The 18,505-nt window shown below is 40.0% G+C and overlaps 1 protein-coding gene across 1 annotated transcript in view; it reads left to right on the top strand.

The window, feature by feature from the left end:
- Positions 1–512: 512 nt before the first annotated feature.
- Positions 513–18,505, top strand: part of KLB (klotho beta) — an 18,229-nt gene continuing 236 nt past the window's right edge. The window contains 6 exon segments of the mRNA XM_009872627.1: positions 513–1,340; positions 9,365–9,872; positions 13,528–13,796; positions 15,396–16,539; positions 18,382–18,502; positions 18,504–18,505. The exon segment at positions 18,504–18,505 is cut by the window's right edge and continues 236 nt beyond it. Of these exon segments, the coding sequence (XP_009870929.1) occupies positions 513–1,340; positions 9,365–9,872; positions 13,528–13,796; positions 15,396–16,539; positions 18,382–18,502; positions 18,504–18,505 (2,872 nt within the window).

Genomic DNA, 18,505 nt, shown 5'->3' with positions numbered 1-18,505 from the left:
TTTGCATTTTTTGTATAGTTAGTGGGATGTACATATATCTCATGTCCACAACAAAATTTCCCACGAGTCGAGAGAGAGTTTTTCAGCAGAAGTAGGATGTTTGAGCCCTGCCAGGCATCCAATTACACAGATGAGATAAATCACCTTTTAATTGGAGACTGTGTAGTCTGGATTATATTTCTGCCATGTCTCCTTGAAATACAGCTGCATAAGGTATAAAGGGAGTGATAGCTTCTTAGCATCCTCTGTCACCTATATTCTCCCACTAGTATGGTTGAGCTTTAGGTAATGATAAACTAATTACTACTGTTTATATTGTTCAGGCAGCCTATTTTCCTGTAGTAAGAAGCCAGCTAGGTGTCTCAGTGGTCATACGGAGGCCACCTCCCTAAAAATTACACCGTTCTCTGACCTGTTCTAGGTCTCACAGTTCAGGCTAATCATTGACAGGGCTTTTATGATCATGAGCTTTTAGTGAAGCTTTGGTCAGACACTCCAGCAGTTCTTGGCAGATGAGGTCGGTCTGCACAGCAGAGACTCCAGTGAGTGAATGGATTTTTTTCAGCGTCAGTGGGAGAAATCTGACTTTTAACACCGGCATAATGTGTGGCCGACGCCTGGAGAGATTTGTTGCTTTTTGGACATTATTTCTCATAAGGATAGTTACTGGGCTTGCCGGAGAGGGAAGTTCCGTGTGGAAAAAGGATCCTCACTTCAGCCCTGTGAGTGAAACACAGATGTTTTTGTATGACACTTTCCCCAAAGAGTTTCTCTGGGGTGTAGGGACCGGGGCGTTCCAGGTGGAAGGCAGCTGGAGGAAGGACGGGAAAGGCTCCTCTATCTGGGACCACTTCATCCACTCAGAGCTCAGGGATGGTGACAGCATAGACGCTTCCAGTGACAGTTACACCTTGTTGGACAAAGATATGTCTGCTCTGGATTTTTTGGGAGTTACTTTCTACCAGTTTTCAATTTCATGGTCAAGGCTTTTTCCCACTGGAGTGGTAACAGCTCCCAATGAAAAAGGACTCCAGTATTATAACTCTCTTATTGACTCTCTACTCTACAGAAATATTGACCCCATGGTTACGCTGTACCACTGGGATCTGCCCTTGATGCTGCAAGAAGAATATGGGGGATGGAAAAATGAATCAGTAATTGATATCTTCAATGATTATGCCACCTTTTGCTTCCAGACCTTTGGGGATCGTGTTAAATATTGGATTACAATCCACAATCCGTATTTAGTTGCTTGGCATGGGTATGGCACAGGCATTCATGCTCCTGGAGAGAGAGGGAAAATAACAACCGTCTACTCCGTAGGACACAATTTGATCAAGGTATGGTATAGTAAGGTTCTACAAACTGATCTTGCGCTGCTGTGGGAAGTGAAGGGGAGAAGCAGTCACGTAATGAATGTTTAAAAAAAATTAATCAAGTAATGTGCAAACATCAAGAAATGACCCTTAGCTAAGGCAGTCCTTTTTTTTATCCCCTTGTTGATTTAATTGTTGTACAAAAAGGAGACTCGGTTCTTTGTTTTAAAGTGCTCAGTTATTTTTTAATTTAGATTAGGTTTTGCTTACAAAATTTGGCTATTGAAGAGTGTGATTTTCCTTCTTTATTTTTTCCATTTAAGTACACTGATATGACCATTCATTCAGCTGCACTGAAATAACTCTTCTGTTAGTTTAAAGTAAAATTTATTTGTATTTGCATATTGGATCAATTCTACTAGCCATAGAGTATGTATATACAAAGTTCTAGCCTATACCAAATATATATAGTTTTGTACTTACAGAGCCTAACTTCTAGTTTAGTAAGATCATATTGCAAAATGTTAATTACTAAACAGAGCAGCAATTGTTGGATTTGGAAGAAAACAAATGTCCTCTTCAGTATTTGAGAGTTTCAGAGTTACATTGCTTCCATTATATTTTCAGCATTTTAATATTTACATCAGACTTATTTACTAGCTGTCTTCTACAGAATTACACAACCAGAAGTCTTGTTCCCATGATCAATAGCTTCAGTAGCTTCATTTCTGGGTACTAAGGTCATGGTATTCTTTCTTTGGGAAGGGCAAAAAGAGATGTCTGAGGTTGATTGTATTTTTAAAGGAAAAAGCACAGATGTTTCTGGTATTCTCAACAGCATTACAGAGTTCACAGCATCTCCTCTGATTGATTACTAATTTAATTCTGTAGAGTAGCTACTTCCAATGCATAGGAGTTTATATTTGTATTTTCTTTTGCTATAATGTAAAACAATTTCCAATAACAGCAGTTTAAGATAAGAATTGAAAATATCAATACAGCATTTTTTGCATCTGTAGCACACAAAGTACTTTACAGAGCAGCTCACTGTCCTGTGTCGGGTAGAGCAGCTAGTATAATCCTCCCTGCTCAGACTATTCCAAGCTGTCACAGAGAAATTCTTTTCTGCTACCAACCATACCTTATAAATGTAGTTAACAAATTAATCCGAATGTATTTGTCCTACAGAAAGAAGTATGCATGTGAGAAAAAATAAATTGCCAGAATAATTAAAAATGTTCTGCAACTGACCATTTCTGTTTCTTGTATTTGCTTCTGGGCTTGAACCTGCAGAACCTCCTTTTTCAGAAAATCTACACTGCAGTCAGTAGAAGTTTAGACATAGAAAAGTGATTGAACATCCTGAGTCACTGATTTCTGACTTGACACAAGAATAATTTAACTATGGAGATGTGAGAAGCATCTCAAAGGGAACTGACGCTCAATGCTTTTTATTTTCAAGTAGCATATAAAATATATGTGATATAATGCTTGTAAAAGATACAACCTAATTGTGCAGTGTTGCTTGCCTGCATTTCTGAGTGGCACAAGCAAATCTGGGGTACCAACTAGGCAGTCTTTGCATTTTCCCACTCCGTAAAATTGGTGTAAGCAACCCACAGCATATAAGGACCAATCCCTCTGCTGAGGAATCAAAAGGGTGTTCCAGGTAGCCAAGCGTAGCTGAGTCTGATATACAAATTACTGACCTAAATTCCTTGGCCAATATTGTTTAACTCTCAGACTTAGTTTGATAGTTCATTTAGTTTAAAAAAGTCTGTGATTCTGTGTATAAAGTAAATCACAGCAGTGAAAGAGTTAATGAGGCTTTCAGCAACACATCATCCATTTATTAATATTTTATTGTTATTGGGCAGAAATTATTTTCATGATGAATCTTTTTTACAGCCCCATGAACATTACCTAATGAATTAGCAGTTGTCTCCTGTGGTGCTGTAAACTTTCTGAAGATTTTAGGTCTTCATGAAGAATCTGGGATTTGTAGTAATGTATTTGGGGAACTGGATTTTGATGTTTGGTGTTGGAGATGGAATGGAAGCAAATTGCTGCATAATCATTCTCTAGCCTTTTTTAAGTACCGTTGGAGAACCTGAACAAGGCTCTGCTATGAGTCCTACTTTTAGTTTCATTTACCAGTGCACTGCTGCAGTTGGGATTTTGTGAGAACTAATCACCCTTTATATAAAGGAGTGCTTTTATGTAATATATCAATCATAAACTGAAACTAAGTTTCATAGAATCACTAAAGCAATATAACAAACCAGAAACCTCTGGTTTTTTGGACTTTGGATTATTGTAAGAACAGTTTGAAAGTAGCTGGAGGTTTTTGTGTCTCTAGAAGAGGGCTGAAGAGATTTCTCTTAATTTTAAAATATCACTGTTATTAGACTAAAGGAATTTCTCTTAATTTTAAAATATCGCTGTTATTAGACTAAAGGAATTCAACACCTTGAAATTCAAGTAATTTTCTGGCATAAGGAAAAAGTGCATGCATTTTCAAACAGATTAGAAAATTATCTGCTTCTGCGAATGGATTCAGGTAGGTAATTAGGTAGATAACAATCTTATTAAAGCTTTTCAGCAAGAGTAGAATTGATCTTCATCAAGCCCCAGAGCCCTATGGTGTTAGCTAACACAAAGCATGGCAGATGCTGTATCATCTACTACCTGTGCTTTCCTGTTGTGCCTTGCATCCTTTTAAGGGGATGCCCCAGATATATCTACTTAAGAAACAGTCCTGCTTTCTACATGGGCTTTGCCCATAAAGAGAGCTAGTGGAGGCATAAGCAAAGGCTGCTGAGCAGGGTGCTTAGGGGCTCCACATGGGGAAAATCATCCACAGAAGAACTCAAAATTTCAATTTAAAAACCATATTTGCATGTTCCTACATGTGCTGTTCATACACAGAGGGTAATAATTGCTACTGATCATTTTAAAGGACCTGATACCTCTTCTGTGGAAATTAATAGGAAATTTGAAGTTTGATACTTATCAATTATAAAGTGGTAGGTGGTTTGCTTAAATAAATCACTATTCAATTGCATAATCGTTACCATTAACACGAGGAGCATGTGGCATCTTATGGCAGATGACAAGTGACCATCAAAAGTGTTTCTCTTCATTAAAGGAGACTATAATTCACAAAAGCAACATCAGAAAACACTCAATGATGGCATGTTACTTGCCATGCAACATTTGAAAGACACGTCAGTAAGATACAAAAACTACAAAAACTATGAGCTTGCTCCTGAAGCAGCTGTCATACTGAGGGAGAGAAGAAAAAAAATTGCACACAGAAACATTAGATGGATTTCTTTGATTCAACAGTAAATAAATCTGACATGAAGCAAGAAAATATAAAGCAGATGAATCATTGTGGCTAAAGCTAAATGAGATCTATACCTGATATATTATTACCATTCTCTCTGGATTTCGTTATGTTCTTTTATACTTAGGTTTAGGTTTTTAAAGATGACAAAATGCAGACCAAGCTTTCTTCTTTTTATCTTCTTTATCAGTGCCCTCTGGGCAGTTCTGCCTTTGCTACCTAACAGACAGAAAGGGGCTTTTTTTTAATTATTATTATTTTTCTCTTGTTAGATTTCATTCACTCCTTTCCTTCTGGCAGAAAAGCCCAGCAGAAAACTGTCAGAGTAAGGTCTCCCTAAAAATTCTTTTCATGGACACACCTTCATATCACATCCTGGGAAAAGGCACTAAATTCACTTTCAGATAAAGTGTCTTCATATAAATCCATCACAGATCAGCTCTTTGGTAGCTCTCACTGTGCTAGGACTTCTTTGTAGACACTTCTGCCTTTGGGATATTTCGATGAGCATGTCCCAGAGAAATTCCATAATTGACTCTCCTTACAAAAAAATTTCTACTGAGTGAATGGGGCATGATTCTTATCCATACATCCAACCAGACACTTCCTTCCCTTCCTCCAAAGGGCCTTCCTTTTCTCAGAATCTAGAAAGATGAAGCTACACCGGTGCCCAATTGTCTATGGTTGTAAATGTCCTTATGGAAGATTTTTCAAACAGTAGTGGCCATCAGTGATGATGTAAAATTTAACACTTTTTTGTATGATTTGTTATTTTAAGGTTAGCTTTCTTACACTTCTCGGAAGTCATTAAGAAAAACACAATCCACATGCAAGACAGTTACCATGAAACAAATACGATAGTAAAGCCTCAGTCCTTAAAACCACCCTCTTAGAAAATTAGCTGCCTACAACTTGACAGCCTTTTTTTCCTTCACAAGGATTGAGCTTCAGAGTCAGTTTGCAAGGGGTTTAGCTCTATTGACTAGGTGGCATCTTTAGCATAGACCAGAATGAAATAAACGCTCCAGATAAGCCACACACGCCTGCCCTTCTTCTAAAGTGATATTTAACACCATCATCATCAGACTCTGTATTCTAGCTCATCATGGTTTAAAACCCAACTGATTAAACACAAAGCCAGAATAATTTTATTAGCATTTTTTAAATTCTAGTTTTGCTCTATAGCACACTAAAATAACTCCATATACCACTGTCACTGTTTTGTGCTCATTGCTGAGACATTCAAGGAAAATTGCTTGACTTTAACATCTTGTGAATTTGAAAGCATTGTTCTTTCAATAGTGAACTCTTTGTGTACATACATAAGTTACAGAATCAGGGTTTGAAGGAGTATGAGAATATTTCAGGAAGAGAGGAGAACAATACTGTCACCTTGATTTTATTAAATTGACTTATCTAGCCTTTTTACAGGGTTAATACCAATGGACTCAGCACTCGCTGTGACTTTCAAGTCTATGGAATAATTTCTATATTAATACAAGGAAATTATGCTGAAATTAATGTGTCATACGTATCTAGAATAAATACGCAATATTGATTCTGCTTTCACTGTGTACTTAGCCTTGACATTTGTCCTTGATCTAACAAGGGAACGATTAGGGATTAAACTCTAACTGGGAAAAAGATTAGTCAAGATTTACTCAAAATAGCCAAACTGATGTATGATACAGTTTTTAAATTGATGTTTATTTCTTATGTGGTCTTACGAAACAAATTATATTAATTAGTTTGTTCCATCAACAATAGCACTTAGCGAACACCTTCCATCTGAGAATGTTAAGCTGCCTTGCAGATAATTAACAACTCAAAACAGAACTATAGGCAAGCAAACACTATTGTCTCTACTATATCTGCAAAACCCCTCACTATAGACAAGAGACTTTTTTTTTTTAATAGCTAATCCTCAGTGAGACGTCAGTTGCACATATGAATTTGTGTGTGAGGATCCTGTCTTGACTCATATTAAATGTGCTTATTTCTACTTTAGGTCTACCCTTGTAGAATTGTACCTGTGGCTGAATTCTCCGCTATAGACAATATTTTTAATAGTAACTTTACTTTCTTCTAATCAAGCTCTAGAAAATGCGTATGTGTACTGTGAGTTGTCCTTGATTGTCTTTTCCCTGTCAATATTGCATTTTTATTAGCTTTTTTTTGTCTTTCTCCACTTCACCTAGAAATGTGTGAGTGCTAAGATTTACCTGTGCTCTTGTCATGCCACTTGGTGTTGTGCACAATACAGCTGACTTCAGCAGGGTTTTTCTTGTTCAGCCAATGCAGCCATATACTTTTCATTAACCAATGGTGTTGGTAGCCTGTGTCTGGGATAAAAAATACTGAACAGGTGAGAAATCAGTAGAGACAAAGAACAAAGTAAACCTGGCCCCGTCCTGGGGTAGGCCTGTGGGAAAGGCTGGTGAGGATGAGGGGATGGCACTGGCCATTTACATTTTCTGATGAAACTGGTAAGAAATTTTATAATATTTTAACTGTATCTTGCAGTTTGCCTCATGAGTACAATTTTGCTGACTTCCCGCTTCACCTACAGAACCTGTATTTCAAAGGTTAATGTTACTTTATCAGTATTTTCAAAGACAGACCTTGAACAAATGTTACGAGTGTGACCTTAGACACCATAAACAACTGATACACAAAATTTCACAAACTGTAGTTCTTCATTACTCCCTAACTTAGCCAAATATCTACCTGGCATTAGGTATTTTGTTTTTTTAAACTGTCAAGGCTGTGTGTTTCTAGATAAATTAACCAAAATTATTGTCAAAGGTAAGCAATGCTATTTGACTTGGTAGTGATGTCAGTCTAACTTGGCACTCTAAACATTTCATAATGCACCTCAATGTTTTTTTCTGGGTGCAAATAGTTATTTTCTTTCCAGCTTAAGAGTGTAGAGCCACATTTCAGGAATAAGGTAAACGCCGAGTTACTTGACAACTCTTCAGCCACGAGAGTTCAGTTTCCCTCCCCGGTGTCAGATCCTCTGGTGTGATTCATGCTGCAATCCAGAGTCACCCTTCTCTGACACCTGAGCTCTATCCTTCTCCTATGTGACTCTGACAATGCTCATGGTTCCTCAGTCTCCTATGTATTTTTTTTTGGTCTAAATTTTGACTGCTGTATTCTCTTCTTTAAGTAATAACATGACATTTCGAAGGCACTTCTGGGGTGTGACAACGTTAAGCTTTTTAAAACATGATGCTAATCAGAAAAATGGAATCAAGATGTGTAAAAGATACACTTTCATTGTCACTAACACAAATAGGAAAACTTCTATCTGAGGGCAGTTGATATTTGGCCTATTATGAATACTAAAACATGCCATATCCGATAGATCTTATGAGATACTTCTGCTAAATTTCCCTTTAAAACTACAGTGTCATTGATCTCTACTTAAAATAAGTAAGCTTCATTCTGTGCTGTTGCATGTGTTGTCAGAAAAAAATCATTATTATAGCAGCTTCAAAGAAGAAATTAACTAAATCCCGGATCAAAATTCTGATACAAAAACTATGAAACTTGGCATTTGGGTTCAAAGTTTGCAGCTGAACCCTTTCTCCAAGTTTTTACATTTAGGGATTGTGCAAATACCAAAAAGTTGAACACTTATTCATGTGATTAGGCCAAACTCAAATGGAAGTGTATCCCAAGAAGAGGGATGGGGTGGGCATGGTTCCATTGCAGAATCATGGAGTGTCAGGGCTTGGAAGGTACCTCAAAAGATCATCTAGTCCAGCCCCCCTGCCAGAGCAGGATCACCTACAGTAGGTCACACAGGAACGTGTCCGGGTGGGTTTTGAATGTCTCCAGAGAAAGAGACTCCACAACCTCCCTGGGCAGCCTGTGCCAGTGCTCTGTCACTCCCACAGGGAAAAAGTGTTTCCTAATATTTTTGTGGAACCTCCTATGTTCTAGCTTGTACCCATTGCCCCTTGTCCTGTCATTGGACATCACTGGAAAGAGCCTGGCTCCGTCCTCCTGACACTCACCCTTGACATATTTATAAACACTAATGAGGTCACCCCTCAGCCTCCTCCTCTCCAAGCTAAAGAGACCCAGCTCCTTCAGCCTTTCCTCATAAGGGAGATGTTCCACTCCCTTCATCATCTTTGTGGCTCTGTGCTGGAGTCTCTCAAGCAGAGTAACTCCAGGTAACCCCCATAGCACAGAGCAGTTAGTAGAAGAGACAACAAAGGAGAAATCTTCAGAGATGCAGAATTTATGGAATAATTGTATAGATGGTTTTAAATTTTAACTGTACCAGCTATCACTGTTTGACAAGGAGAGACCTAAATGGGACTTTCTAGATCACAGAATCCAAATCCCACCATTAAGAACTATTCAGTCCCAAAGTGTCCATGTAACAGCTCTTCACACTCCTGCTGGGATCTCTCGTGAAATTTAGACCTATGTTAAAAAGCAAAAAGCCACAATTATAAAAACAGTGCACATGAGATATTGAGCGTTACCATCATCTTGAGGCACCTTGCAGCGTAACAGTAATTGCCCGTTACCGCTGTGGAGGGTAATTAGCATGCCTTAACTGTTTGTTAATATTTCCATCAAAGTCTGCAATGAATCAGATGCAGCTACCTGTCTAGCTGCCGGCACACACAGAGGTTTATTAAAGAGTTACAAACTAATGCCGTTTTTCTCTCATCAGGCTCATGCAAAAGTTTGGCATAACTACAAAAACAACTTTCAGCCATCTCAGAAGGGGATGATGTCCATAGTACTGGGATCCCACTGGATCGAACCTAACAAATCAGAAGATGCTTTGGACATTTTTAAATGTCAGCAGTCTATGGAGAGAGTACTCGGATGGTTTGCTAAACCCATCCATGGGGATGGTGATTATCCTGAAGAACTGAAAAATGAATTCTCTTTTTTGCCACGCTTTACTGAGGATGAGAAAAACTACATAAAGGGAACAGCTGACTTCTTTGCATTTTCCTTTGGTCCAAATAACTTCAAACCTCCAAACACTCTACCAAAAATGGGACAAAATTTGTCACTCAACTTGAGGGAAGTACTGAACTGGATTAAACTGGAATACAACAGTCCTCGAATCTTGATTGCAGAGAATGGCTGGTTCACTGACAGTCACGTGCAAACAGATGACACCACAGCCATCTACATGATGAAAAACTTCATTAATAAGGTTTTACAAGGTTTGTACACAAGTTAGTTGTTAGACTTTTTGAGAGCTTTTTAAGATCATTTGATATTTAGGTCTGTGATGATTTCATTTTTTTTATTTTTTTTTAAAGAGATAATGGTAACTAAGTTAATTATTAATTATTTATACTGCATGGGTAGAAGTCATGGATCAGGATCTACTGGTGCTAGGTGTTGTAGAAACACAGAAGAAAAACGTAGTCTCTGTCTCAGAAAGCTGAAGTCCAACATCTATGTTCGCTTTTAAAACTAAGAAAGTGCAAAACTGAGTGCGAAATTAATGAAAATCAATGTATTGGATATCACTTTGCACTGCTGGCAGTCCAACTGTTAAACCTTTGGGCAGTGACACACCTTGACAGCAGGAAAACAAGACAGTGACTACAAGCTGTCGATTGCCCCAATACTGGGGTTCTACTCCAATGCAAAATGCACAGAGGAAATCAGCAGGAGAAGGGCCGGGACTATTGCATGCCAAACAGAGATAATGTCTTTTAAAGACACACCTTTAATCTTGCTATTTGCCCTTCATAAAGCCAATGTACAGGGGTGCTCTCTGAAGGCAAAAGATTTAATTTTGTATGAAATATAAACCCTTCTAGTGTTTAACATCTCTGAAAAAAACAGTATTTCCTTTCCTCCTTGCCCAGTTTGTAGGTTTGGTGCTGGGAGAGGGATGGCTGCTGGTCCCGAGAGCTATCCTTCCGTCAGGCTGCCCCTCTGCTGATGGCACACTGCAGTCATGGGATGGCTTGGATCCCTTTAAAAAAACCCTTTCTTGTCCTCAGAAAAGGGAAAACACAAGTATTCGTGTACTGTGACACCAAGTCAGGAAGTACCGTATCACCAACAAATGTAATTAAGCTGCAAATGAAGACTATCCAGATATATTTAAAGTTGCTTCAAATTGTAATCTTCACATAGTGCAACTACACAGTATGTCCTGCCTTTTCGAGATTTTCCAGTATATGGTTTATGATATTTTAAATACTGCAGTGACATATCAGCAAAGTCTAGATGCATGCCTGGATCTGAAGTTTTGCAACAGGTAGATTTCTGGACATGTACATAAGAAAATCCATAGCATGTTCTTTTTTTGAAACCTCTAGAGCAGACTTGGCTGTAATAACCATCCATGGATTCACACTTCTGAAATACTTGTCATTGTTCAGTGAGTAACTGCCTTTCAGGAATCGTCATCTAAATTTTCCTGTATGCAGATACTTCAACTTCTGCCACAAAATACAGGATTTTTTCTTAACTAATAGGGTTTTTGTGAAGCAAACTTTAATTGGTCTGATCAGGAATAATATTTGGAACATATCTTCATCTTTTTACTTACAGAGAAGTCAGGTATAAATTTGCTGCTTGCAGCAAAATAAATTAGATCATGTTAACCTCAAAACATCATTTATTTAGGCTAAATTGTAACTGGATGGTGGCTGTTAAGACAGCACATAGAAAGCTACAAGGAGCTCTACTTCTGTGTTCAAGGAGAGTGCTGTAAACTTTGCACTGTACGTCCGTAACTCACGGCACTGTGAGTCATGAAAATATGTGATGTGCAACATCACCGTTGCAATGAACGGCCTCAGCTGGGATAAAAGGCTGCAATTGAAACTGCAGCTTCTTAGTGGCCTGCATATGCCGGCCAGCACTGAAACTTGAAATCTCCTTCCGTACACGTCAACTCTGGTTACAAAGGGAGCTTAATTAACTCCTGACATCTTCTACCTTCGGCCCTTCGTTCCTGCCCCGAGTCATCCCTTTGGTTTTTAGGAGGACTTTCCCATCCCCATGCTATCGTCCAGTGAGTTCTGTTTACCTGTTTCTGCCCTCCCCTTTCACTGTCACTGCAGGCAATGCCACAGACCGTGCTGATCCACAGGATCCTTGCCTATCACCAACCTAATTATTCTTCTAGCCACAAAATATATATAAAATAACGGGGTTTTACCTACCCATTTAAACAGCCAAAAATTCTCACCTGGGCATGCACCATCTCGAGTACCACAGTATCTTTTTCTCTGGCAATTAAACTTAGCCCCCACTCATTCAGTATGCTTCTAGGAAAAAAAATATTTATTTCTCAGTTGTCACTTATGCCGTCCCTATGTGTCTATGTCTATTTGTCCAACCTTCCTCACTGCAAACGTGAAGTACTCATCTTTACTTGCAAGGCCCTTCTGGCCTATCTCTTTATCTTCTCCATCATTCTCCACCTCTCTGCTTCCCAGTTGATATTTTCCAACATTTCTGTACTTTCTTCCATGGTTTCCCTAATATTTAAAAGTTGCTTTTCTTGAAAATACATGCCACTGTAATGCTTTGTGACATTACCTCATCTCCCTATCAGTATTCTGGCCTTGTCTATCAGCTTCTCATATACTTATATTGCAAGCTCTTGGACTTTCCAGTTTATTCAGCTAGTAAAATATTGTGCGTAACGGTACCCCTGGGTACCTTCTTACTCTGCCGCACGAATGCAAGCACAGTGCAAAACCACCTCCTGCTAAAGTTGCAGCATAGCGTGACTAAGGCAAAGAAGTTCAGTGGAAACACAAAATTATGCTAAGTGAAATGTCTTGAGAAAATAATGCAGAGGAATGTTGGGCAAGAATAGAGCCTTAAATCAGAGTACTTCCTCTTTGTTCCTTGGCTTACTCTGGATGGACTACAGGTAAAATACAGCTGTCCGTCTGTCTGTGCCAAAATCCCCAGGAAGCCCACTCAGTCACTGCTTTGCCCTTGATATTCCAGCCCATATAAGGTTAACGTGAGGAATTATCCTGCGTTATTTCCTAGCTTAAAGCTGGGGACAGGCAGCTAACGTGACTGACCATGGAGTTTGGACTGTCTCTTCCAGGCTGATGGCTGGCACATGCGGTAAGTGGGGCCCAAATGTTGTTGTTGGTTGGTGTCCAGTGAGAAGCTGCTTTGGAAGTTCTGCTGCCCTTCCCGCTGGGATCAGGTTCCACATCTGAGACAGCAGTCATTTTGTCATCCCTCTCATATATTATATGTAAAAGATTTTATGTATACTCTTTTGTGAGGTGGAGGGACATTAAGATTGCCAAAGAAAAATGCATGTGCTGCACCCAGCCTGTGACTAAATTAAGCACTTCAGTCTCCGGGCTGATCAAGCTAGCTTCTTCTAAAGTCATGTGTCCCATATCAACAGATACAGTTTTTCAGTTTAGAAGCTGGACAGACATTCATAAACGTTAGAGTTTGCGGAGGTCTTTCAGATAGTTTTAGCTTCAAGACAAAGTCACAAACTAGATCAGCTGTCGCACCCTTAATTTTTAGTCACGCTTCACTAATTTTGTTGGTATGTATTACTTGCAAATAATCAAATGCAACTTAAAATCTGGTGTGGCATAATATTGCATGTTTTCTCAGAGCAGAAATAAGAAATTAAATTACTGTAGGATGCTTTAAGGAACTAGTGATGTACTTTTCTTTTAATGAATAAAGACTAAGATGTGTAACGTCTGACACAGTTTTGCAATAAATTCAATGGGCCAATAACCCAATGAGTGTTGAGACAACCCTCAGGATTTTCAAAGTGACTTTTCTCATAAACATCCCTTATATATGTTAGAGTGCTAAATATAAGACTCATGGATGTTACTTTCTCTTACGCAGCTATTAAATATGACAACGTAGATGTGTTTGGTTACACAGCCTGGTCGCTCCTTGATGGCTTTGAATGGCAACATGCTTACAACATCAGGCGTGGATTATTTTATATAGATTTCAAAAGTGAAGAAAAGGAAAGGATTCCCAAGTCATCTGCGTTTTATTTTAAACAAATCATACAAGAAAATGGATTCTTCCCACGGGAAGCCACCCCAAGCTTGCAAGCACAGTTCTCCTGTGACTTCTCCTGGGGTATCACCGAATCTGTTCTCAAGGTAAGCATAAAACATTGGGAAAACCACTGGAGGCAGAATGATTACAACTTTACCTTGTGAATAAATGACTGTATATGGCACCTTGTGTTCAGGAATCTCAGTGCACGCTGCAGACAGAAGTTAAGCCTACTCATAATTGCATAGGTTCTATTACTTTATCTACTTTATCTACTTTACAGGTTTTCAGATGAGCTAGTCACAGAGTGCTTGTGTGCTCCTGTAGCAGCAGACCCTTCCAAGGCCAGTCCTGCTTTGCCTTCCCTCTGGTCACGTCTCCAACTAGCACAGCAGACCAGGAAATTTCAGACCAAGAGGTTGACCCCAACCAATTGTTCCTGGGTTACTTTTCAACCAGGGGAGTTTCCCAATCCAGAGATGCCTATGACAGTGTGACAGAGAGGGTGGCACAGAGCAGGGACAAGGTGGCTATGCTGGAGGCAGCAGAGCAACTTGCAGGCTTGTGCTCTCATCTAAAGCTACTGAACAAGGCAGAAAGATTCCTGCATTAATCTTGGCTCTAAGTGCCATTTCCATAGGCACGTAACAAGCTGTTCTTTAAAAAGACTTATAACACAGGCGAAGATAACCAACATCAGCACATATAGCTTTTACCATCTGAGCTCACATTTGAAAATAGATGATACCACCTTTTTTCCAAACTGATTCTGACTCTGTCTATTTCTACTTCAAATGTGGTAGATATGATGACTATATGTATGGCCAGTGTTGGGATCCTCTTTTTGTCATCGCATACAGATAATCCAACGACCAACATTGGCCTTTAAAAAAAAAACAAACCCAAACCAAAAAAACTCCCCCCAAACCAGCAAAACTCCATAATTTAATCTATTCACTGACAACAATAGGAAAAAAAAGGTAAAGCTTCTATCTCTTTTGTTAATTGTTCTGAGGAAATACACAGCACAGAAAAGTCATTTTCTTAAAAAAGACGCACAACAAAACCAGATTAAATATTTTAAGCTTCACTATAGTGTATTCTAGATCCTATAAACAGTGTTATAAAAAATTGGAATATTAAAAAAAAAATCCTGTGCTACACAGGATACATCCTATGGTAACTTTGTTAAGTAGCAGAAAATAGTAAATTTACAATTAATAATAACCACTACAAGATGTGTGCATCAGACATTTGCATAGGCAGAAGGACTGTTGGTAAGACCAGGGAACACTATGCCAGTTACACAAGGTTGATTGCAGCAGCAGTGACAAAATAATCTGTGCCTGCTCACACCTGCCTGTGCTTGTTCTTACTGCGCGGCCCTCGTGCCAGCTGCCTGAGGGCTGCTGTTTGCATGACCACAGAGTGAACTCGATCAGGGAGATAGGTCTTTGTGGAAATGTACGTTGCATAGGCTGGTAGCAGGACAAATGCCAGTGTGTAGGAACAGAACAGGCAAGACAACCACTCGCACAAAGCCCATACAGGGGAGTTGGTTATCCTCTTCTCCTCAGAGCATCTAAGTGGGACCTCCTGACATCCAGGACTAATTTTACAGCCAAACACAGGCAGAAATACAGACTACAAGCATGCATTCATTTGATTAAACCCTGTTGTAACATACTGTTTTTCTTTTACAGGCAGAATCCGTGGCTTCCTCACCGCAGTTCTGCGATTCCAGCCTGTATCTCTGGAACATCACGGGAGACGGGCTCCTGCACAAAGTTAAAGGCGTGAAGCTAAAAACCCGACCAGCACAGTGCACGGATTTTGTCAGTATTAGAAGGCAACTTGACCTCCTGGAAAAAATGAAAGTCACTCATTACAGATTTGCACTTGACTGGTCACTAATTTTACCCAATGGAGATTTGTCAGTGGTCAACAGGCAAGTTCTTAGGTATTACAGATGCGTGATTACCGAAGTACTGAAACTCAATATTCAATCCATGGTCACTTTATATTATCCAACTCATGCCTACTTGGGCCTGCCAGGTCCTTTGCTGCAGACAGGAGGGTGGCTGAACCAGTCTACTGCCTACGCTTTTCAAGATTACGCAGCTTTATGTTTTCGGGAACTTGGCGATTTGGTTAAACTTTGGATTACAATAAATGAGCCCAACCGGCTAAGCGATGTCTATAATAGGAGTAGCAATGATACGTACTGGGCAGCACACAATTTATTGATAGCGCATGCCATGGCCTGGAGAATATACGACGAGCAGTACCGGCCCTTTCAGCATGGCAAAGTGTCCCTGTCCCTGCATTCCGACTGGGCTGAGCCTGCCAACCCCTACTTTGAATCTCATTCGAAAGCCGCCAACAGATTTCTTGAGTTTGAAATAGGCTGGTTTGCCGATCCCATATTTAAGACAGGGGACTACCCAGCTACTATGCGGGAATACATTGGCTTTAAAAACAGAAAAGGCCTCTCGTACTCTCTGTTGCCATCTTTCACAAGTGAGGAAAAGCAGCTCATCAAGGGTGCAGCTGACTTCTATGCGCTGAATCATTTCACCACCAGATTTGTGATTCATGAACCTCAGAACGGCAGCCAGTATGAATTTGATCGTGACGTTCAATTCCTGCAGGATATCACCTGCCTGAGCTCCCCTTCTCGTTTGGCAGTGGTGCCTTGGGGAGTGCGCAAAGTTCTCAGGTGGATTAAAAGAACCTACGGCGACATCGATATTTACATCACCGCGAATGGAATAGATGACCAGTCCTTAGACAATGACGAACTTCGAAATTATTACTTGGGAAATTACATACAAGAAGTTTTAAAAGGTGAGTATATGATAGATTCAAGTTCCCCAGAGACAATTCCATGGCACAGACCCAGACATTCCTTAAGCCAACACCTTAGACTTGCCCCAAAGAGAGCTCTTCTGGCTGATAGATTCAGGAACCAGCCATCAGCATTCAGCCCCGTGAGGGGCCTGTTCCTGCAGTCATGCTCAGGGTAGATCCAGCAGAAAGCAATGGCATCCAGCCCCTCATATGAAACGCAGCCCCAGCTGCTTCCAGTTTAAACCATGGGAGAAGCCATCCAGGCATGCTATACAGCAGGGCAGTTACTCAGAGGTTAGTAGGAGATAGCACATCAGACCAACAGCTCCTAAGAGACAACTCTGACTTCTAATCTACAAAGAGAGGTGGGAGCCTCCTTGACTGCTTGCTGAACTCTAGACATTGGACAGGAAAGCACAAGCAAGATCAAGAAGACTTGGAGGGATATACAGAAGAAATACAGCAGGTCAGGGATATACAGAAGAAATACAGCAGGTCACTGGATTTTTATGGAAATGCTGTTGAGTAGAGAATCAAACTCTAGTTCCTGTTCTGCTACTTGCTTTCTTCCGGGCACCTAGAGAAATCTAGTTCTTCACTTTAGAGAAAAATGAGTAACAATTATGGAGGTAGAGGACAAAAATGTTCAAGGCAATGATCTTCAGCAATAGCTTCTTGTATGAGCAATGCTACAGGGATCTCACTCCTCTCATCCCCCTTCCTCCACCCAAACATTAAAAGGTGAGCCACGGGGTACAGAACAGGCTCCAGTACCTGAACCACAGCCACAACGAGACGTACAATACATCCCTGCACGCACTGCTCCCTACTGGTGAGCACCAGTGAGTTCCCTGACCAGGACATGGGATGTCTTCTGAGGCACATGTCCCCAGATGTAGTCTAGGTATCCTGGTTTCTCCTCTCTAGGGGCAAGATATGTAAAAAATGAGAAAGGTCTGACTCATGGCTAAACATGGCTTCAGATTACTTTTAGACACCAAAACGTAACTGAATGTTCCCCCTCTGGTGCACAGCTTTTTCAATTGGCCTAATGAGCATTTGCTGATTTATTTTCCACGCTAATTTCACACTGCAAACAAAAGAACAAGTTATTAAAGGAAAAGGTTGTTTAAAGGGCACATCATCACAGTATTCCCATTTGAATTTTCAGATAGCATGACACTTCAGTACTCACAAAAAGATAACCCCAATTTACAACGATCTTCCTTAATCTGGGCCACATCCCCGACTCTGCTCTCTGCAGAGACACATGAATTGGAGAGATGTTTACTCACCAAGAACCGCTACGTATGATTTCATTAAAATATTTTCACATGACACTGGGGTGCAGCAGTAAAACGTGCAGTCACGCGTGCTGCGAGGCTGAGCAGCTGGGCTCGGAGCAGTGCAGGAATTTTCAAAGAGCTCCTCTCATGGCACAGATGCTCCCCTTGAGTCACCGCAGCTGGGCTCAGTAAAGAGCACTATTTGACTTTTCCCAGAAAAATCGATCTTCAAGCTCTAACCCTGTACAAATCCAGCTTTCAGAGTAGGTCCAAAAAATTTCCAAATGATTTTTTTTTCTTTAAACACTCTTTTTTACTCTTTCTACTGGACAGCTGAGTATTATTAGGAGCAGTAAGTGCAAATAAACATTTTATGATGCAATTACACTTTTCTAAATTTATAACTTGAAATCTCTACTCAATACCAGGAAGTCTGTAGGTCACACAAGGTTTTAGTAACATTTGGCTTTGTTTCTATACCAGGAAGTCTGTAGGTCACACAAGGTTTAAGTAACATTTGGCTTTGTTTCCTTTTTTTTGTTTCCCTTCCCAGCATACTACATTGACAAAGTCAAGATTAAAGGCTACTATGCATTTAAGCTGACTGAAGAAAAATCTAAGCCCAGATTTGGATTCTTCACTTCGGATTCAAAAGGAAAACCCTCAATAAAATTCTA

Source organism: Apaloderma vittatum, unplaced genomic scaffold (genome assembly GCF_000703405.1).
Source record: "Apaloderma vittatum isolate BGI_N311 unplaced genomic scaffold, ASM70340v1 scaffold17507, whole genome shotgun sequence".
Lineage (NCBI taxonomy): Eukaryota > Metazoa > Chordata > Aves > Trogoniformes > Trogonidae > Apaloderma > Apaloderma vittatum.
Note: the sequence above shows the minus strand (reverse complement) of the source record. Positions and strands in the feature narration are given on the sequence as shown.